At 41.8% G+C, this 23,441-nt stretch overlaps 2 protein-coding genes across 3 annotated transcripts; one reads left to right on the forward strand and one right to left on the reverse strand.

Moving 5' to 3' along the window:
- Positions 1-13,697: 13,697 nt before the first annotated feature.
- Positions 13,698-19,477, reverse strand: ccnb3 (cyclin B3). Of its 2 annotated transcripts, XR_008414192.1 has the most exons (13): positions 19,355-19,477; positions 19,127-19,227; positions 18,942-19,025; positions 18,031-18,143; positions 17,265-17,430; positions 17,094-17,192; positions 16,931-17,023; positions 16,702-16,839; positions 16,458-16,613; positions 15,646-15,795; positions 14,405-14,549; positions 14,204-14,334; positions 14,110-14,122 (listed from the first exon to the last, which is right to left on the reverse strand). XR_008414192.1 is itself a non-coding variant. In XM_053860283.1 (12 exons), the coding sequence occupies exons 2-12, from the start codon at positions 19,202-19,204 to the stop codon at positions 14,053-14,055; spliced, it is 1,278 nt and encodes a 425-aa protein (XP_053716258.1). In that variant the 5' UTR covers positions 19,205-19,227; positions 19,355-19,477; the 3' UTR covers positions 13,698-14,052. The 2 variants fall into 2 exon arrangements, 1 of the variants encoding a protein (XP_053716258.1); XM_053860283.1 differs by lacking the exon at positions 14,405-14,549 and having other exon boundaries at positions 13,698-14,122.
- Positions 19,478-21,037: 1,560 nt separating this feature from the next.
- On the forward strand, positions 21,038-23,208 carry si:dkey-171c9.3 (uncharacterized). Its single transcript, XM_053860795.1, has 2 exons — positions 21,038-21,115; positions 21,969-23,208. The coding sequence occupies exon 2, from the start codon at positions 21,990-21,992 to the stop codon at positions 22,653-22,655; it is 666 nt and encodes a 221-aa protein (XP_053716770.1). The 5' UTR covers positions 21,038-21,115; positions 21,969-21,989; the 3' UTR covers positions 22,656-23,208.
- The last annotated feature ends 233 nt before the right edge of the window (positions 23,209-23,441 follow it).

A 23,441-nucleotide genomic window follows, 5' to 3' on the forward strand; every position in this document is an offset into this window, starting at 1 on the left:
TTGGACTAAAAACAAGCGAGGAACTATGATTGCATTTAAACTCCTTTGGATTTCAACTATTTCACAGACTTCTCAGACAGATGTACGACTCCACAGCTTGTTTGTCGTGTTCAGATCAGGTTGGTTGCAGATTTCTTTTGTTAAATCCTGAGATTTATTTTGTGCTCATTACACTGTACATACTCGATAGTTAGCCATGAGTCATACTCCCTATAGCTCTCTGATGTCCCTCAGAGATAAAAGGTTTTTAAATGGTTGCTCTCAATAGCCGCTGAAATTGAAACTATTTTACTTTAGAAATAGTAGCTATTTAGTAGTATTACTATTTAGTAGATATTACTATGAATCGTCTTATCAATATATTTTTGTGTTGAACACCATTTTCTTCTGTTTTTAAATAAAGTTGCTGCTGCACTGCAGCATGTTTGTGCAGCTGGAAGCCGCCAGCTTTGCTACCTTCTTCGTGAATTTGTGAATTCTCACCATCCCAAGTGTGCAGTCCAACATGGCTGCTCAGGGTCAGTAATGAGTAGAGTCCCTGTTCTATTGTGTATGTTTGACTTCTGGCTATTTTTATTTAGTTATTGTTTCACACATGCATATAGAAGTGTTTCTGCTGAGTCACTTTAAATGTTCATGCTGTATATGCAAACTACAATGCCAACCACGCTCACAATGGCTGCCGCAAGCCTGGTCGACTGCTGACTATGGTAACTGGAACATGCTGAACAGTAGCGGTGTAAGAAAATATTGATACTCTCTAATATTGCAATACTTGAGTTCTATGAATATGTTTGTGTATTGTGTGATATTGTTTTGATTTTTTAAGTTGTCTGTATCAATCTAAACAAGTACAACTAAAAATATGTCTGACAGATGACAGCGCACTGATTACAATGAAAAACAAAAACTGAGATGGTGATATTTCAGATTCAAAATTACAAATGAAGCGAGGCACGAGACCCTTTCGGTCAAAGGTGCCACTGGCAATCGGTTGGAGCAAGACAAGTCTTCCCCACTATTTTATTATTTCCATTTGATGTGGTGGTAAAACTACATGATGTTTCAGTTGTTCCTGAGGCCTCAAAACCTGCAGCTTCCAGATCAATGTCAGATGAATTCTCCTTGAGTCAGTCTGCAGAGTTGTGCTATGCATTCAAGACATAAATGTTTCACATGTGCAGCTTGTCCTTAGGTAGATCGACATATTACACCTCATTTTTGACAGTTATTTGCAATATTCATAGTCAATTTAAATATACTGCTTATTTGTTTGATCCCTACACATTTTATGTTCAATTATTGTGATTTGTTTTATTTTGTTTTGTTTTTTGTTTTTTTTGCAATAATTTGTACATGAAATAGCAACAGGAATATATATTAATTTAATATATTTAATGGATTTTGTATGACTTTAAATAAAATGGATTGTTGTACATTTCTTGTTGTACGATTCTGTTTTATTTCATATCTGCAATCGCCAATTCCGCCAAAATATACAAATACCATACACGTTTCAAACAAAGTGCTACCGCCCAAGATCTGACAATGAAGACTTTGTTTCATGACGCTTCATCACAAAGCACTGAGCCAGAATGTGGACACAAGGGGGCAGCAGGAAAAGCAGAGTCTCTTTTATTTCAAGAGGCAGAGGGCAGTGAACAAGAGCAGAAAACAATTTACTGCTTCTGACAAACCGTAAGTAATTTGACAGCACGACGGGGACAGGAGGCAGAGCAGGACTGCTATCGCCACCGGGTGATAGCTGGCAAATGAGGAGGAGGACATGTTTTAGCATCAGCAAACGTCCTCAATGATTTACAAAATCTCCAAAGAAATAAAGAAAACAAAAGCCACTACATTTTGTTTCTTTGAATCTGCCTTTGAAATGCAGCACTGTCCCCTCATCCTGGAAAAGCCACACATCCCTTTATGTGAGCAGCAAATCTGCTTCAAGATAGAAGAATGAAAATATTCACCAGGAATATATTGATGTTATGAATACATAAATAATAAACGCGTTCTAGAGCGGCATTAAAGCCACGGCGATAGTCTCAGCCCAGTGATTCACACTCAGCCTCCATGTGTCGAACTTTCTCTGCTGCAGGGCGTCTTTGGATTCACACAGTGGCAGTTGTCGGCTCATTTAACTCAGCTTGTACTTGTGTCTGGTCAATAACATTGACGACCTCTTTAACCATGCGAAGAGCAGCCAGGCTATTGATGCTATGCTCACATGTGGTGTTTCAGATGCCTCCTCTTGTGTGTCCAAGACGAACCGCTATAGTTGTTCAATGTTTTAACTGCAAGCTCACTGGTGTCACGGGGACATTGCATTGCAAATTGCAGGTGTAACAGAAGCATAAACATTATTTAGACACTGAACTTGCAGTCAGACTGGCAGCCTGCTCAGAGGCCAGACATCTTCTGTTGGCAATATTACAGTATTATTTCTGCAAAGTTTTTTTGATTAACAAAACAAGAAGTCGCACAAATGAAGAATGTTATTGTGCATTCCAGCCTCCATTTTCAGCCTGTCTTTTTGAATTATTTATCCCACTAACAAACTGTCCCCCAACTCAATTGCAATGGAGTCTGGGTTTTGTGTGAGCGCAGTAAGGTAATTGCTCTCTGTATTTGGAATGGAAGGAAGGCGGGGAGGCGTGATCCACATTTGGCGGTCACTGATAACAGCTTGAGCTTGAATTAATGGCACTTGTTAGTCTGTGACATTCAAAATTACAGCTGATGGTGGGAAAATATTAAATCAATGCCCTTTCATCCAAACTTCTGTGCACAAATAGAGGTCAGTTTCCTGGCATTTGGAGTGACACTCAAGTGAGTAAAGTGAAGTAGAACCAGAATATACTTCTTGGTCGTGATGGGTTGAAGCTTTGTGGGGCAAATGTCGCTACTCTCTGGAGCTCTGAAAGTGAAAATGTTTCATGAACCTCATAAGATCATCACTACTACATGTATTTGGAAAGAAGGGAAGCTTATTTTCTAGCTTGCATTCAAGCAATGGCTTAAAGCCACTTGAGTCGGTTCTTATAAATATTACAAGTCCAACAGAGGCACCCGAGCAAATTATAAAGTAAGTTAGAGAGATTGCATCTGACGTTGAGAGAGTACTTTGGATATCCAAGGTGAATAAAATATAACACGCTGCACACGTGTTCTATGACATACCATAACATAAAAAATTGTGCACACATGTACAGCCTCTTAAGATGAGATGATGGTGGCTGCAGCAAGCAAGTGCAAGTGCCAGCTTCTCTCTTGCTGAGAGGAGAGTCACAGAGCAGTTGTGGAGATGAGAGGGACTGTCCAAGGATATATGTTTTAAGACTCACTGGGGGCCATGGAAATGAGTTGAGTCGAGGAGAAACCGACTTAGATGCGCGTACGTATCATCCGGTGATGAGTTCCACTGGGACGTCTTGGGACTATTATGTATTAGAGCCAGATATATTACATTTGCTTCAAAGGAACTAAATCCTACAATGTCAGCAAAGTCTGTAATATTCAGCGATGCGACAGTCGCTTTCTCAGTGGAAAAATTAAACTAATTACAGGAAGCCCAATAATGAAATGGCTCTTCGTAGAAATGTTCATTAGCAAGAAAATAAGAGCAACAGGAACTCACCTTCTGTCATGTTTTGGAGAGTATATTGGTTCCATTTAACTAATAATGCAAGCTTTTCTTCTGTTTTTGGCAGTTTTGTACATTGTTTTTCAGTTTTAATCTGGTAGAACTCTTGCTTTAAAATCTCATAGTCAATGATATCTTGTTCTCTACACATACATCACGCAGGACTGCAAGCAAATTTGGCTTTATTTACTCGGCTTCAGCAGATGAGGAGACAACGCCTCAGGAACGTCTGCTATTACAACACAAACTCCATCTGCCTTCTCATGTTAATGGCACTGAGAGTAGGGTAAGTTGGGCATCCTTCAAGGCTCAGACCTACACTCAACTTCAGCATTATCTTTATTGCTTGACTGACAGCCTCATTAATCCGGATATTTGTATGCACAGAACACTTCTGCCTCTGCAAGTGTTTCCTTCCAGCCTGTTTGCGTTCACGCCCCTCGGAAGCAAACTGTTGTGATTGCAGAGTCCCTGCCTGTCTGTCACATTGATTGGTTGCTTAACATGAGAGCTTTTCTTCTCTTTTTCTTTAAAGCAGCCAGAAGCTTAAATGTTCCCTTTAGTAATATCTTGCCAAACGTCTGGACTGGCCAAATGGCCTCGCTTGGCCTCTCTGAAACGCTTTCTAAAAGTGTCTGGAGAACAGCTTTCTCTTCCTGTCACTGCTTCCTCAGGCTGACATCTTCAGAGCGCCATTGGAGAGCATGGATCTTGGACATGGTGGTGAGTGGAACCAGTGAATTCCCCTTCTCCATGCAGGACATTTCCAGCCAAGGTGTGTAAGGACAAAGTAGTCCTCATACGGTGGAGACTTTTTAATCAGCTTCTTACACACTGACTCAACATCAAACCACAATAACTATTGGCGCTCCAGGCAACACGAGTCCATTTGGCACTGTATTGAAGCCCCTTTTAAAGTCATAGTGCACTTTTACAAGCAACAAAACTTCCAACCGAAATATATCTCAAGGTTATCTCAGCTTCCAGGCCTCATAGTGGCCACTAGTGTTGGCCTGGTGAGGCTTTATCAGTAGGTGGCACTCTCAGTTTAAGAATGATATGAGGTTTCATTACAACCTAGTTGTTCGAGATCAGAGAGCCATCTAGTGCGACACTGTTTCATGAAGCCTCTACAGCCTGTCAATAGTGAAAACAAGCAAACAATTCTAAATGTCAACAATGAATGTTACTGTGGACAGTCTGTCTTGTCTTGTGGAACAGCATTCTTGAAGATACATTTTGCCTCCAATATGTTAAGGGTGCAAGGATATTTCTGCTGCATTGACTGGTGCTAGGGATAAACTGTTCAGTTCAGTGTTTAGAGTTAGTGCAAAACACAACTTTAACTGGGTTCTGCACTTTGTGTTGGACACCGCCGCACTTCCTTGCTGTCACAGAACTTGACAGCAAAATTAAAAGACATAGAACAGAAGTTGGTCCATCGGCTCCTATCTCTATTAAAATGCTCACCAAAGCCTTTCAATCTAACAACATGGTTGCTCTTGAAAGGACTACAGCAAAGGCTCTCCTTGACTCTGAGCTTAAAACTTGACATTTCACAACAAAAGGCTGACATTTGCATGAATTCATCTTAACATTTCAAATTGTGAAAAGTAGATTCTCTCCATCGCCCACCAGTGACAGCATTCTTCACCATTCAAATACTTAAAATAATGTACTTTGCCCAAGCTTGCAAACAGCTTGTTTCCCTACTGGAATTTCGAAGAAAGACATTTACACTGGCTCTTTTGTTTTATCTGGGGTGAGGCTTATTCTGCGTCTGTGTGTCTGCTCTTCTCTCTGCTTCTTTATCCTTGCTAGAAGATTATGCAACATTATGTTACTTGGGAAAATGAGCAAGTATGAAAAAGACTGGAGATGATAATTCACTCATGTCTGTCTGCGAACATCTTATTTTAGTGGCGACTTAATAGGCTACACTCTGACAGAACAGTCGGACAGAACCCAATTAGGTTTCTCTTGGTCCATTTGTTCACTTGAAGTTGACTTTAAGTGTTCTCTGCTGGTACATCATGAAAACCAACCAACTGTAGTGTTCGGTTGCTGGAAAATTCCACACATTATTTTCCTGAGCAGGCCATGAATCCAGCTTGTTTTTCCATTACATATTCGCAGCCATTTGTCAAGTCCGATCAGGTATCATCAAATTATTTGTGCTTCACTGTCATGGACAGGGTCATAAATACAGTTATCCTGAGTCACATCGCGGTGCACCCATTACTTCCTCAATACAGTCAATGTTTTTCAGTTTTTTGGGGGGTTTTTTGTGGTGGGTTATAGAAGGATATTTTACCAAAAAAATCACCTGATTAGATTTGTCCGTTTCAAGTTATTTTAGGCCTAAAAATGACCATGATGGCATTTAAACATAAATAAATAGAATGTAAAGTACAATGTGCAACAGAGTCCCTAACAGAGTACTTCCATACTTCCTTTAAACACAAACACGTGGCATTGTTTGATACAGAAGAATAGAGCTGTTGACATTTTTTTCTTAAGCACTTTCATGTTACATTAGATTCCCCATAATCTTTAAATCGCTCTTAGTGTTCTGATCATTTAAAACACTCTTTCATTCCTCATCTTAGGGATGCATTTGTGGATCGACAAAACTGAGCTCGAGAGCTATTTATGAGCCCAAATATATGAAGTTCCGCCCGAAGTATCTCTGGCTCATTAGCAGAGCAATTGACAATGCGTGTCATGTCCCAGCATCTGAGTGTGGCTTTCCATTGATGTTCACACATTGTGCAGCATACGGCTTCTTCTTGCACTGCTGACTTAACTGAATGTTAGGCTCCAACATGGACAAAGGAAACAGCCGGTCTGACTCTAAACTGCTCGCTGAGGATGGTTTTACATGAGCGTATAAGCTGGAACGCTGCATGGATAGTGATGAAAACATTCACAAATTTACACTTATGATGGATCATTTATCACCAACCTGAAGACAAAGTCGTATAACTTACCACATGACTTATGTCATGTACAATACCATACACACAAACACTAACTCACCATTGCTCATCTTCATCTCTTTTAATTCATGATCACTATTCTCACTTGCCAATTTTTCCATAGCTACCATGAACTTGGCGTGAATATGTGGAACAATATACACAAAAAATTTGCTTCTTTATCTTGTTTTTATTGCTGGCAGAAAGAATTCCCATCCTGACAATCGATGATTCCACCTCAGCTTGACATGTTGCTCGCTGGCTTTTAACACAGCCAGGGCAGTATTTCTGTTTTGGTGTTGGCTTATCTCTAACAGGCAGAACATTTCAGCTCCAGGATTAAGATTCCCGAGCCTCTTTCAGTGATATTCAACCGTCACGCAGGGAGGCGATAGCTTTATTGTTCAAGACACTGAATTCCACACCACCGACATGGTAGAAGCGACATATATCAGTCACGGCACGAAGCTTGTGACCACGAGCAGGAGCAACGAATCAGGCTAGAATTATTATTTATAATAAAAATATTAGGTATTACATTTTATTAATATCCGCAAACAACGTGGTTTTGTTAGTTGTTCTTGTAAATAAACAAAAAAATATGTGATTATTATTAATTTGTGTCTGTAAAAGCAGCCACACTTTTTGAAATGCGAAAAAGTTTTTTTTCCACAATTGTACTTGATTTGAGTTGCTTCAAGTTTTGATACTGTCTCTGTAGTTTTTAAATGCAGTTAATTGGGAAATTCCTGAGAGGTGGCCTAAATTGTTTTCAAAGCATTATTGAGTAAGAACAATGTCTTTTCTGGTAATAATATGCTAACTTACATTTACAGACCTTATAGATGTTTTACAAGTACAGTTGAGGTTTAACACCTCTGTGCTGATGTAATAGGCAGCGTTGGTGTTGAAGGTTGAGCCTGACCAAGAATAAATGACAGTCAAAGCAAGCACAGTCAAATTTAAAATAAAGCAGCCAGTGGACGCTCATGGTTGACTGTTCAGTAACACCTGCAAACATCAATGGCTTCTGATTGAGTTGGGACAGCATATTCTCTCCCGTCCAACCAGCAGTGGCTTGTGGATGTGTCACAAGCGAATCGCACAAAGGAATCGTGCACATCTTTCATTTGAGTGAACCAAATCAAACCAAGCCAGACTACTACAGTGGACAACACTCCGTTTGAGTCAGATAAATGCATGTTTACTCTTGTAGTCCAAGCAAACCCTTTTCAGAAACCAAGCTACCCTCAAAGTTGTACACAAGTAACATCCGACTTACGACCGGGATGCGTTCCGTCCAACCGGTGGTAAATCAGATTGGGCGTAAGTCGAATGCCATTCAAAATAGCCGACACGAGGGACATAGGTACAACTGTAGTGGTAGATCGCTGTGTGAGAGTGAGATGCTGTGCAGCCGTAGCTGTCGTGCACGTTGCCGGGCTGCTACAACGCATCTGCTGGCCGTGATTGTACAGGTGGACGTAAGTTGAGCAGGTCGTAAGTCAGATGTTACTTGTATTGACTGATGGGAAAGTGGTTGGTCCTCCTTTTGTTCCACGTTTCAATGTGTCAATTGCTATTTAAAGCCCCACTAACAGTGGTGCATTTCAGTCATGGTGATGTCAGTATTAGGACAGCCACATATGGAGTTATAAATAGCAACTGACAGCCAATGTACTTCAGTGAAGAGAGCATCCTGGGCCTCACGCTCTCCCCGCCTGGAAGGCTACACTTTTTTACTCCACTGAAACACCTGTGTGGCAACACGCAACGCAGGAGGCTGACTTGTTCCTGAGTATGGGTCACAACAGTCCACTTTCCCAACTCCTCCACATACTTTGGTTCACCTTTGTAACTTTCTGCAGGGAAAATAAATACATTTAACAAATCCCTCATACCATATCCACAGCATTATCAGTGGGTGTGCAGAGTAATGCAGTTCACATACCACAGTGAAACTACAGTATTGTACATGGTCTAAGAACAGACAGGTTTCATAATTGTATGAATGTATTCACTGTTTTTCTTTTAATGTCTTTAATTCTTCAACAAAGCATGTCACTCCGTAAAACCTGGTTGTCATTGGGAATCATTTGAGTCTAGATTGAAAACATATTACCAGACAGAACAGACTGAAGACTTGTTTCCTAGACTCCCGCTGGTCAATAGCTCGCATGGAGATTGCACTCAACTGGCTCAGCCCAGTGGGCACCATCTCCCCATCATTGTTTAAACAGAGTTATTGAGATTCCTAGCTGTCAGTGAGCTGAAAGCACACATGGACACCGACCTGACGCACTGGCTGCACCGGCGATCAATTACTCTGACTGCACAGGTAAACAAGAAGGTAGTGAACCAAGAGGCATCCCAGCGCAAGTTCTGCAACAATGTAGCCCGGCTGAACAATTCCTGGAATGTGTGTGAGCGTGGGCTTGTTAATCCGACTTTGTGGGGATCCATTCTTGGCAAAACACAGTCCTTGTGAGGACCACATGACATTGTGGGGACATTTGGATGGTCCCCACGAGGTTAAGCCTCAATTTTCACGACAAAAACTTCAAAATAACTGGGTCATTATAATTAGGTTTAAGTTTGGTTCAGGGTCCTGGTTAAGGTTAGTCATTTGTTAGGTTGAGAGTGAGAGGCTGGGGAAAGCATTACGGCAAATGAGAAACCTCACAGTGTCCACACAAGGATAGAAACACAAACATGTGTGTGTGTATGTGTGTGTTTAAGCTTATCTATGCAAGTGAGGACCAATTTTGGAGAAACCACCTCCTCACCACAAGGTTAAGCCTCAGTTTGAGGATGACGTATTCAAAAAACAAGTCATTATAATTGGGTTTAAGTTTTGGTTCAGAGTCCTGTTTAATTTTAGCCCTTTGTTTTGGATGGTTAGGTTTAGGATTAGAGGCCAGGAAAAGCACTGCAGCGATGAGAGGTCCCCACAAAGATAGATATATAAACCTGTCTCTGTGTGTGTTGGTCTGCAAGTCAGAGATTGAATTTTATATTCCTTTTAATATGATCCGTAGAAGTGACTCCAAACTATACGGCAGTAGCCATTTGAAATGAAGGTAATGTTAGACGATGATTAGGTTCCTATGTCATTCCAGCCCTCCATTAAAAGAGGAATTTCAGCCTCTTCTTTTCTTTGTTTCGGTCACTCTCATTGCATGCAATTATACACATTCCTATTAACCTGTCATGGTTATCATCAAAAAGATGAGTGGCTTCTTCTATCTTAGCATGCTTCAAGTAAGTGCATTTTTTTAATGCTGTGCTGCTCCAGGTGAAGATGAAAAGATATGGACAACCTGCTGCTCACGCATCACAGAGGAGCTCAGCACACCAGTTGGGAACAGTTGAGAGTTACTCAAGGGAGATGATCCTGACTGAAGGACTGGCTGAAGTGTCCACTAGAGAGCGCTACCTATGTATAATGTTGTCCATGTCCATTTTTGGTTTGTTTGAGCTTCTTTCGGTGATTAAAATCATTCTTCAATTTATTAAGATTATAACATTGAACTGTGAACGTTCAAAACTTTTGATGATGCATAACTACTCCATGAGAATGTAAGATATGATTACGGAAGAGGAAACATTGGACAAGTGGTCGCCTTTATAACTGGTTAGAGTGTCGTGAACAACTTAAAAAAACTTGTCATTTTGCCTACAGTCCCGTATAAGACAGATTTTTTCTTAGCTGTTTGTAATGCATGAGTTCCATCTTAAGTTGTGCGATTTGTCTATTGTTTTACTTTTTTAATCTATAATAATAATAATAATAATAATAAACTCCTTCCCCATTATTATACCCTACATTATTATATTATGATCAGTCATTTCAGTGTTGTTTAGCGTGAACTCTTAGTTACATACTGGGGCAGAATATCATCAAGCTGCCTCAGCTTCTACTAATAATGATTCATAACTGACTAATTGCAGCCAACACACACATTTATCAAGTACTTAATAGGTCATTAATGCACTCCCTAAATTTCGATCAGGATTATTCACCACAAAGCCTAAATTCCATGCAATGACAACATACACTTTTTGCGGTGCTGCAGGAAGGAGCAGGCTAAATGAGGCCCCAGATAAATATATATATATATATTCACTGCAGCATGAATAGCGTCCACAGCCAGCAGAGAACAGAACTGCTGTAGTCTGCTGTCACAGGAAAACATTACAAACACACCACGAAGGAAAACACAATGACAAAACTTAATCTCTGTTTTACTGTTCAGATGTCAAATCAACCAAGCATGTCTACTGAACACTGGTCAGCATGGCGCGCACAGAACCTCTTAAAAAAGAAGCTAAAAAAAACAGCCTCTTCTTCCCTCCTGGCCAAACACATCCGAGCTCACGCAGATGGAAAACAAAAATCGATTTCGAGACCTCAAGCCACTTTGGCAGCACTTTGAGATTTAGAGATTTCCACCGGTGAGTTTATCGATCAATACAAATGTGGTGACACTCAAAGTCAGCGAGAGTCGGCTCATCATCTAGGCAGTAAACAAGAGCCCGACCACATAATGTCCCCCTGAGAGAGCCTGGAGCTGCTATAACAGGTGGAATGGAATCAGAGGTACATCAAATGGGGGAGTGTTTGTCCGGCACAGATTGGATGACACTTTTATTTTGTTAACACGCCGGTCCAGTGAACCAGCAGTCATAGGCAGGGAGTCTCCTGGCTTCAAGTGGTTAGACATCACAGATGAGAGAGTTCTGTGGTCAAACTAAATCCTCCACAACAACCCCTCTCTCCATCCAATCCTCCACTCATTTTCTAAATTCGACAGTCAAGAGGAAGCCTTCAACACTGCAGCCTTGGAGCATTCCATCTTGGCTGTTTAAAGTAGCTTCTGTATTTGCAAGTGTAGGATTAGAATGTGGAGATGATCTGCCAAAATGTGGGGATTGTCACCATTCATAAATTGACCTTCTGTGCTGAGGCACCAACTCTCAGGCGTCGATGAACTGTTGCTCAAACATGGCTCTCATCGTGCAGACGTCACCCTCCTGCTGTTGATGGACTGAAGAGGCAGTGGCCACATCTTCATAGCCCTCTAGATGGCACTCTCTCAAAACTTGAACTGCCATTTTAATGAAATGTCACATGGCTTTTAAACCAAGAGCGCCACCTACTGAACCCTGAAAATAAGGACACTGTTTCATGAAACCTCATCAGTTCATCATTTCCTACCCCACACACATGCATGTTTGTATTTGTACCCCTGTGGGGACATTGTGAGGTTTCACATTGCCATAACCCTTTCCCCAGCCTCTCACCCTAAACCTCGCCATCCAAAACAAATGGCTCACCTTAACCAGGACTGTGAACCAAACTGAAACCCAATTATAATGACCAGTGATTCTGAGGTCTTTATCCTCAAATTGAGGCTTAACCTCGCATGTTATGTCAAGAACCTCCTCAGGAAAGAAGAGTTGAATATGGCCCTTCTTGTATACAGCCTCAGTGTTCTTCTGGCACAGTTCAGTTTATTGTCCGGGACGACAATATCCACAGTTGGAAATGGGTGTATCCGCGCACCACTCGACGAAGGAGTTCATAGCACCCCTGTACTCCTCACTGACACAGCCAACAATTGCAAGGTCCGGTTCCTCAGAGAGGAACTGAAAGCATGAACGGGATAGGCGAAAGCACAGTTCGCTGTGGGTCCATTGTTAAAGTGGCCACGGAGTGAAGACCTAACAGGACCAGCCTCTCCATGGACTTCATTAGACGGCACTTTAGCGCCATCAGTCTGTAGTGGTTGAGGGTGCTGGGACGTGGTCTATTTGGAGCTGGATGCTTTCCCTCAGCAAAGGGACTCTCTGCAGACTCAGGTTGAAGATGCAGAGAGCTGCACATAAACAGTAAAGTGCAGTACATTACAGTATGGATTCAGTTTGAATTCACATCCAACCTGGTTGCACTAAGATGCATTTGTTGACAGAGTTGTGTCCAGAATTCATTTATACTTTATTCCCTTATAAGAAACAACAGGAATCTAGGGAGGATGAGCTGCACAAGTCTTTCACTTTCACAAGTTAAAACTTTGTCTCAAAAGCTACTGAATCGATGTCAGGCCACTGAATCGTATCAAATCGTATTGTTATAAATGAACCAAGATCGTCCTTGAGTTTCATTGGCATCCTTAAACCATGATGTGAATTGAATTGTTAGAAAGAAATGGTTCACCACAAAGATACCTTTCATGTTGCAGATTTTATCTTTGTCATTTCCCTTTCAGGACGTTCTTTTTCATGTTGGCAAAACTGCAGCAGCTTAAATTGAAACATGTTGAGAACGATTGTTGGCGTAACTTAAAGATCGCTTTGCAGACAGAAAGTTTGGTTACATGGAGCAGAAAGTGCAAAAATGCGTACAATCATGAACACATCAAAATTGTTTTATAAATTAAAAAAAAAAAAAAAAAAAAACCAGCATACAGAAGATGATAGATATAACTAAAAAAATCCCGTTTCTTAATAGAAATGACAAACGTTCAAGTGTAATGATTATGGTACATGAGAAATAAGCATGTGGGCAACACAAAATATCTGCGCAATGATGTACGGATGTGCAGGTTCCATCAGCATTCAGTATGAATTGCACATATGGATTGTGTACAAATCATATTGAACTGAGCCATCTTGCTTCCGAGCCTTCATCTCAGTTTCACCTGGAGCAACTGTATTTCTTTGGCTACTTGCAATTCGTTTTCACTGTCATTCAGCAGGTTGTGTCAAATCGTACGGGGCAAAATGGCTTAACACGATGTGCGTTGTTGTCCAACTTGTCAGTGAAAACATATCTACAATATATATATAGCAAGTGGTTTCATCTTGTCAGATGAATCTCCAGCACATTATACTGCGCAGACAATTTGAATAAGAGGATGAACAAGTCCGCCCCGCGAACCGGACAATGCGAGAAAACACTACTGACCTCTAGTGACTGCACAACGTTATTACATCGGCAAGCGGCAGAAAAAGAACAGTCACCAATTGGGCGAGATTTTGATAAAAGACATCTTTATTTTAAGAGAACGGAACCTGATAAAATGCCACAGCAACTCAGTTCTCCTACGCATATTTGGACTAAACATTGTGCGACGTGCCATGCAGATGACCAGATCATGGAGCCTTCAAATGTGTGCTGACATAGAACTAAAACAGCAGCCATCCTCGGCATAAACGCTATTATTCCAATAACATTTCTTTTTTTCTTGGAAAAATGTTCTGTGTCTATAAAAATAAACTGAATTGAAAATATTTTAACTAAATGTCAACGCCCCACTCAACATCCACAACAATCATTTAAAACATGATAAGACAGACAAAATATTTATAAATATTAGATGTATAAACACATATATATACACATACAAAGGACCAGGCCTTTCACTGAGACAACACCTTCTCCAAAACCTCCAGGTCCACCAGCGGCAGTGAAGCCACCTCGAAAAACACCCTGAAAGATCGAATATTGGAAAGTGAAATTTAGAGGTGGTCATGAATTTTCCACCCCAAAGTGTGATCTCCAACACCTTACCGGTGAGAATATTTGCCTCTGATGGCCTTCAGTTTTGAATCAGGGGGCGCAGACAACATCTTATGGAGCTTCCGGACGACTGGAATCAAATCTGTCGGCTGGTATCCGGTGTGGAACTGCAGGATGGGTGACTGGAGCACAAGACGGCAGGATTAATATTGAAAAAGGTCCAGCTCTTTTCAAAGTCATCCTTTCCCTCACCATCTTCATCTGTCCAGTGACACTATTGAGACGGCTGTCTGCACGTCATTTGCCATGTTGAGCTTGACATACAGGTGTTGATGTAACTGATGACGTATGAAACCTGATGCTCCCAAGTATTTCTGTTTTCTCTTGCCTCAAGTAGCTGAAATAATGTACAAGAACATTTGAACTTTATGGTGAACTCGCCTGTATTAACAGCAGTTTGGACTGCTGTGTCATCGGCAGCATTTCAACATCCTGGCATTCATTCTTCAACTTCTATAAGATAACTAGTCTCTTGCTGTGACGTCAGACTTCACTGTCAACTTGAAATAAAAGTACAAGCAGACGTTTGATCTCATGTTTGGATTGCTGCACCTTCGTCTTGATAACTCTAAAGGGTTTTCGCTCCATATAAATGATGGTTTAAGCCCTGCCATGGCTTAAATGTGAGCCACCACACCACACACATCAGAAAAATATTTGCTTCTTACAGATGAACTCTCTTGTAATCTGGACAGACGGATAGCACATAACGCATCAGAGTTTTTTTCTGCACGTTTTTCACAGAGCAGGCCTAAAACACCACAATGACTGATGTCTGTTGCTCGCGGAACTCGAGTTGCAGACATGTAAAGAGACGGGCCGGGTGAGGACGGCTGCAGATTTGAGTGAGATTCAGTTCTCATAACTTGTGCGTCGCTGGATCATGGCTTTCCTCACTGGGTGAGGAAAGTTCCCTTTGCAACTATATGCTCGACAGTGTATATTGCAATTTGAGATTGCATTTTTTAGCCGTTTTGCCCTGGGATAAACGTGGGATGGGAACCAAGATAGCATTAACAGTTTGCAATTACTCTTTTGCTGGCAGAGCCGCCAAAAACATATTCATGAACTACACTATGCCACTTTAACATCTGCAATTCAATACAAACTGATATAAAGTCGAGCAGAGGGGATACTTAGGGAGAGTGTAACGACAATAGCAATGAAATACCAACCCTGTCAACTCGAGTTCCAGACAACACGCATGCCACCCGCTAATATAAGTCATTTTTGATCAAATTATTTGGAATCCCTGCTGGATAAATCAAAAAGCCATCTCTAAATAATGGACTGCCAAATCCAATTGCAGCTTCATCCAGGGCAGAGGCGGCTGACAGCTGAAGATTGGATTTAACATTTATGACATGGAACCGCAGCACTTGAGCAGGAAGGCATAAAAAGTTTGCTTAGATATTGTCAGTCAAATAACATACCCATCCTCCCAGGTCTTTGGCAACTATCGCCATCAGCAAGCAGGCTGATGCCAACAGCGAGCCTCTTTCGATGACCAGATCCATGTCCATCAGGCTCATCTCACAGTAGAAGCGGGCGAGCGTCAGCGTGTCCATCGCGGCATTTAAACACTGTAGACACAAGACACGTTGAGTGACAGGTCCCACATTGTGCAAAAATTCCTATTTCCTTCTTGTTATTTGGGGCGTTTTGTGCCTCTTCATGCATGTAAAAGATTGAATAAAACCAATTGTGCATTTCCGAGTCAGACAGATGTCTGAAAGCATCCTTCTGCCTTCATCCCCACTTTTAACTCAGAACACATACAAGTACCACAGCGTGTCAGGGCTGCGAGAGTGCGAGAGAGAGATCTATATATACACACATGCATCACTTGTGGTGCTAAATGATTAGTGTCATGCAAAAATTGAGCTGATAATAAAGTTTTCCACATGCACTAGAATACGCTCAAATATTTCGTTAGAACAGACTATAGCGCCCTGAGATGTGGGTCTCCCAAAACAGGCTCAAGTATCACCGCTGTTGTCCACAACAAAAAGCGGAGTACGACACCATCCTCTTCATTTGTCACTACTATATTACAATACCACCCACAGGCTTCACTACGTACTAACGTCGTAACTGTACACATCGATGGGGGTCGGGCGATGGCACCAGACCACCCTGCACAGATGAAAACTCCTGCCGAGAACCCAACCCTGACTGCGCTCACTTGAAGACACGTTATAACTGAAGGAGGCATGTGTTAAACGGCCATGTTTGACTGCCCAACCTTGGCATAGCGTCTAAGGAAGGAGTAGGCGACGGGAATGTTGATGTCAAAGGACAGTGTCTGGAGGATCTTGGCCTCCATGGCGATGAGCTCCTCCCTCTTATAAGCATCGTCACAAATGTAGAGAAAGTCGTCCAGACACGGAGGGTTGCGCTCCTGGAAGGAAAATAAATCAGCAAGCATACAATCACGGTTCCAACTGCCAGACCATTTCAGTCTGTTATTTCAGTGTCAAGTTTTGTACCTCGAACTTCGAGGCAATGAGCATCGCAGTGGAGCCGACGAGCTGCAGCATTTCCCTGTGGATTGGGGTCTTAGACAGGAAGTGGTCTATCATTTTTACAGCCATGTAGAGAGTCTCGTGGTACAGCTCAAAGTTCTCCTAAATATACAATAAGAAAAATCTTGTCAGACAAAAAATTCAAATGAATTCACGCAAGTGGCTTAAAATAAATATATAAAATGAGTCTCACCTGAACTTCAACAAGCCAGTCGATCAGAATCGCCCTCATCTCTGGGTTCAAGGTGGGCTGTTGGGACATGTAGTCACTGAGGATGAACTTTTCCTGCAGAAGAAAGCAGAGAAAGAAATGATGACACGGCTCCAAAATAAACCTGCGTTTTGTTTCCGCTCACTTCTCGTTCTTTGAGATAGTCAAATATTTCCTTTGCGTACTCCGGACAGAGAAAACAGTCGTCTTGGTTCTCAGAGTCGATGTCAAACTCAGCTGGAATCTTCCGGAACAAAGAAAAAACAAACGCTCGTAAGGTCTTACACAGACATTAAGGACTCATGATTCAACTCACGGGTTGTTTCTTCAGGTGGGAGGGCACCTCGCGAGCAGTGGGCGTGGAGGGAGCTGTGAGTTCTTCTGCTACAGCAACCTCGTCCTTCAGCGGCTCTTCCTGGGCCTCACTGGACTGTTCAACAGTTTCTGGCTCCTGAGTTTCCTCTGAGCTGACAGAAGAAGACCTGTGGAGAAGAGCAACCCAATTACCATTTGCAGCTACATTGGACTTTATGGGTATTTATGTGTGTCGTTTGATAGCTCGTGACTTTTTTTTAAATGCTGATGCTTTGGCGTTTGCCGTCTTTGTCATCAGCTGATGTGACAGGTTGAGTTTCCCCACTGTGGGTCTCATAAAGGCGATCCAATCTTAATACATCTGGAAAGTTGAACTAGTACTGTCAAAGGTTTTCTGTGGACATTGTTTAGAGGGGAAACGTCAATAAAAATGAGCCAACTGACTCAGACAAAACCATTTCACTTCATGTAACGTTCATTAAATAAGGGTCCGTTCATAAAATGAAAGGGTTTACATGGCAATTGAAGGCTGGTTTTAACACCCAGCGACCAAGCTGCCGACGGTGGGCACGTTCAAGAGAGGGTGTGATGGTAGCCTCGCCACATCTCAGCAACAAGACATGGGCTATTTTGGCACTGTGAATGTCTGAATGTTGCAAGTCCACTCGCGTTTAAACTAAAACAACAAGGATGCCACCTATCGTGTGAAAGGCCCATACGATGGAGTCAATCTCCTATTATCAGTAGAGAATTTTGGCAGCTCTTACCTTTGAAGATTTTCCTGATTCTTCGTCGTCACAGAAGTGGAGTTGGCCTTCCTCGACTGCTTCTTCACACCCACCTTCTTCTTGCCTGGAATGCTGAACTGCACTTTGTGAGCCTGCAAACATCAGCATGATAAAAACAAAACCTAAACACAGCAGGGGACCAGAGATTTTATCTGTGTCCGAATCACAGGATTAGATGGCAATGCAGGTTAAATGACATCTTGAATTTAATCCAAGCAGCCTAAAATAAACCTAAACATCATATGTATGATAAATATCAGCTTAATATTAAACGTCTATCCTTTTTAATACGCTTCAAAACATTAAGAGACAGCATGAAGGCACCAACTGAGTGTTTCCCTACGGCCCCAGGGAACATTGTTATGTATGATGTACATCACTTTCATAGAAAACAAGGCTCTATTTACAAGTGTTAAAGCCCCTCCATAGTGATCAGAAAGACAATGAGCTCAGGACAACACCCTGCCACTTGCAGGAGTCATCACACCTAACACTACAGCTTTTAGAAACCAACAAACAGCATGCCTGACAAAATGTGGCCCTCAATGCAAAAGCCTGTAGCTTCCTAATGTGAAATTTAACTGAAGACCCTTTTGACCTTGGAAGACAACAAAGCCGAGGCTGAGTTTGAAACGTTGAATTGAGTCAACTGAAGTGTTCTGACTTTTTCAGCCACCTTTAAAGTTGTATTGTAAATGTATTCTTCTGCAGCACATTGTGCAAGAGCCATGAACAATCATGAATTGTCGTTTAAGAACAACAATTCATGAGCAAAAAAGAGCATATATTATCCACCGACTTTAAAACATAAATATTGTATAAATATTATAAACATTTAGCCTACACGTACATGCAGTTGACATGAATAATTCCACAAAATCCAAACTTACATTAGTGATGTCTATGAATGCAGTCCTCTTCTTAGGGGCGCCATTCGAAGGCGAGGTCGACCGTTTGACTTGTGCACTTTCCTCCTGCAACAGCAACAAAGGCTGTTGAGTTAACATCACACATGCACACACACACACATCTATAAAACTGAATAAAAGCGATGCGAGCGCGGTTGCAGTCGTACCAGAGTTTCGGCTGAGTTCAGTTTAGGCAGTCTGCTCAGGCTGGCTGCAATAGCCTTCCTTCCCTTCGGTAAAGGCATGGCTTTGTCAACTCAGAGTAAATCTACCAAAGGAGATGGAGAGTGTACTGTATTAAATGAATCCGTGTTGCCAAGTTACAACGGTGCATCCTCGTGAGGGTCACACGTGAAAACCGACTGTACGATAAAAGAACGGGATGGGTCGCTTACCTGCTTTATTTTGGTTAGATCCACCGATTAAACAAGAACGACGGTTCACAAAGTTGGAGGCAAATATTCCGTCTGAGACACGCGCGAGAGGGTCGCTTGGACACCAGCGATACACGCTTCAGTTTCAAATGGGTCGCGCCTCCACCTCATTGGTCCCATTTTGAGCCACACGGACCAATCAGAGAGCAGCGCAGGATGCCGCTGTTGCGGAGTTGTTTGATTTATATACCAGCACACACCAGTTACAAGTAAAGCAAATGGTTAAACTTTTTTTACGGTCACATTCGCGTTTGAAAATCTTTCGTTTTGCTTTACATGCTCTGTAGAGTGTTGTAAATAAAAATATAACTTTTTAGATTGGTTTTATGTTTGCGAACAAAAGATAGCCCGCCCGCCGAATTTGTTCGGTATATTAATCAACGGCTCAGGCGTTTTGTGAGACGTTTTTAAAATCCAACAGAAAAGTGACTTGACGGCTTTGATGTTCCTCCCCAACAACAAAGCAGCGTGCTCTTTTCAAACTGAAGCGTCGCTCGGTCGTTCATTGGCGTTTCCCTTCAGTTTGCGTCGTTTGACGCAATAAAAGGGAAACTCCGTGTACTACTAAACACTGTGATGACTGGAGTGATCGGATTATATATGAATGTTTGGACACATTGCCCTTGTTTTCTTCTCATAAGGATTGCAGATTAGACAGGTGTGGTTAATGTCGTACTATCACAATTTAAATGTGTCATTTGCATGCTAAATGTAACATACAATGTATGTATTTCAATGGGTTTATATGACTGTAGCTTTGTCAAATGAACTGCAAGACATTGTGCTCATTGTTTAGACGGGCATACATCCCCAAATACATTAACCAACACCAAAAACCAAAGCAATCCCTGAAAGACTACTCCATTACTTCATATCTCTAGAGTAATTGCATGCTGCAATGTAACGCATAAACTGACTTGATTGTTCGTGAATATGTGAAAAACAATATCATTTGCGAGGTAAGTATTGGTCAAGGAAAGTCTGTTTTGGCTCTTGTTCTCGAAAATACAAGATGATGTATTATAATAAAAGCAGATTTAACAATGACTAGCAGTGAGCCCCAAGTCCAGAAAGCTAGATCATAAAAAACATTGGTATGATGAGATTGAAAGACATCATTGCCAGCAAGTCACAATGGCACCACAAAGGATCCAGCTGCATGTCCAGCAGATGTTCTGAGAGAACATCCTGAAAACATGTCTGTGTTCCAAATCCTCTTTGAAAGTGTCCTCAGGCCCATCACAAGGGCCACAGGACACTTGGCCATTTAACGGATTTACATCATTCTGTCCACACTATTTGAAGTCGGCAGCAAGTGCAGCTTCCAACAGTTCACACAGAGCAATCTTGATTTTAATAAAGTCTTTCAGGAGATATCATCTCAATATGAGTCTTTTATTTCATCTCCCCACCCAGCTCTCCAAATCCAAGACAAAAAGCAGATGTGAGCGGTTTGTGATAGAAATCTTGGGGGAAAAAACAGCATTTCAAGTTGGTGTTGTAAAACTCAACTCAGATCTGGGTCTGGATATGTATATGTGTGTGTATACATATCACAACTGGCCTTAATCTGTCACTGAAATGAGTGAATACCTGCACAAACTGACGCTGATGCACTTCCTGCTTCAGTCAGTTTCACTTGCACAGGAAGTGAGAAACATGAGACTATATTTCCGTGTGTTTATTCACAGCCATTTCACCACGGAGCAACTCTAGGACCATGTAAGTTCATGTTGAGTTTTGATCCAATATTTGACTGAAGCAGAGGTTCATTCCTAGCTTTGTTCTTGAAGAAGGCCAGTTGTTGAAACCAGCCAGTCTCATGTCTTGTCTTTGGTCTCCAAATTGACTCAGGAACTGTAACCCCACCCTGAAGATCTTATTAAATTCATCCTATTGTGGACATATCTTTGCATCGGTGGCATATTAGATCCTTCAGAATATGACACTGCAAAATATGACGTATTTCAACAATTCTGCGCTTTTGCAGTTACATTGCAGTGATGATGACATCCTTTGAAAAGCTCGGTTTTCAATAAGGTAATTGGATTTCTAGATGTTGAAACTTCTTCATTTCTGACTGCTATGATTGTCAGACAATACACGCAATGAAATTTGGAGTGCTTCTTTTGGACATGTGACACTCTTGAATTTTAAGTCATATTAGATCTATGTGTCACTCAAAGCAGTTTCAGATGCGAAACTTTCCTCATATTATTCAATTTCTCTTTTCCATAGCTCTGCATCATCCTCTGATATGTTATGCAAAGTATACCATTTTTGTATTCACCACCATCCAACCAAGTACATAAATTTACATTTGTTTAAATTGAATTTTCAATTTTTCCAGTCCAATATTTTGTGTAACACACAAAGTCGTGGCACATATGCGAGGTGACTGTCAAATGCTCTACGACCACCAGACCAGCGAACTCATATTCTCCAATTACAGAGCCCAGAAACATTTAATCTCACTGCCCTCTACTGTCATGAATCCTGTGGTATGAAGCAGCTCTGAATATAGATTCTCTGTTTCTTTTGCCCTTTATCCATGTGACTCTTTCTGTCCTGGCAGAGATCCATCGCAACACAGAGCATGGAAGCAAGGCTGCCAGAGTCCACTGCTGATGTAAACCAAGACTATATGCTCAACATAATAACTGTTGAGGCGTTTGCCCATGCTTTGACTGACAGTATAATACAAGGGTTCGCAAGTGAAATAATGGAGGCTGAAGGGAACCATCCAGTGTCCAGATTCAGGGCGAACCAGATGATCTTCGCAGATGAGCTCGCGTCAGCTGTGGTCGCTCTGTCCCTGAGTGAAGCCTGCCAGTCCCTAAACACAAGGGATCACACTGCAGAGTGCCATTCCCGCTCCTCCAAAATGGATGTGAGCAAGACACAGCCAAGGCCTGATCCTCCTCTTGTTGGCTCCCTCGACTACCCCGACGCCCCTCCTTGCACTCCGTTGCTGCATGAGCGGGAGACGAGCAGAGACAGCTTTGTGAGGAAGTTAAAGGGAGGCCTGGCAAAGGAATTTGTACCCTCACCTCCTCCATCCACCCCTAAAGACCTGGAGAACCCCGGTGCTGATGCCCAGCAGCCGGAGCTCATGAAGCAGCTGATGCACTCGCTGGCCACAGTCGCAGATAACTGTCCAGCAGAACCAGATGACGGTGCTGTGATTGACACTTTTGCAGAGACTGTCTCCAGCAACATCATTAGATGCTGCATGCATGTGGACGATATTGTTCAAGCCTAGCATTATAACCAGAAGAAGGCCATGCAGGCACAGGGAGTCCTCACAAACCTCAGACAGGACTCAGATTTGCACACAACTCAAGGATTCTAACCCAAATTGCTGCTGCGTGGCTGCAGCACTGACCACAACGTAACTGTGTCTCTGGGGATGTAACATAAATACATAAAATTGTATACCAACATTGCCATCTGTGTTTACATCAGAGCAATAACATACGCCGTTGGAGTGGTTGGATCAAACCCACAGACGCGTCCACGTGCTCAGCCCAGCGACCCAACAACGCAGTTTTGGCTTTGTAAAAAGTAAGACAGAACAATTGATATGGGAAAATATGAATGTCAAATTATGGTTTGATGGTTAATCATTCTTAATTGACGTTTCCTTACTTCTGTTTGTTCAAGTTACGATGCAAAAAAAAAAAAAAAATTACCCATTAATCTTACCACACCAGTCGCTGTCATTGATAATAATTGTAGTAGCCGTGTGTGTCCTGTAGATGTCAGCAGACATTGAGGTAATTTGACTGTGGCGCCGTCTGAGGAAATACGGTCCCATCTAGGGGATTTCACCATAACATTCTGAGATGAGTATGAGAATTCTTGAAAAAAAAAAATGAAATGAATGAATGACATCCTTTGTTTTTTTTTACGTTTTATTTAGACGAATAAAGAGCTTTACTGTTCTTCGGTTGTCATCAGTTTCGTGTTCTCATCCTCTGAAAAAGACTGCACACACACGTTTCACCCTAAACTAAACCACCCAAAACAAATAGCAAACCTTAACCAG

This window comes from Synchiropus splendidus, chromosome 3 (genome assembly GCF_027744825.2).
Source record: "Synchiropus splendidus isolate RoL2022-P1 chromosome 3, RoL_Sspl_1.0, whole genome shotgun sequence".
NCBI lineage: Eukaryota > Metazoa > Chordata > Actinopteri > Syngnathiformes > Callionymidae > Synchiropus > Synchiropus splendidus.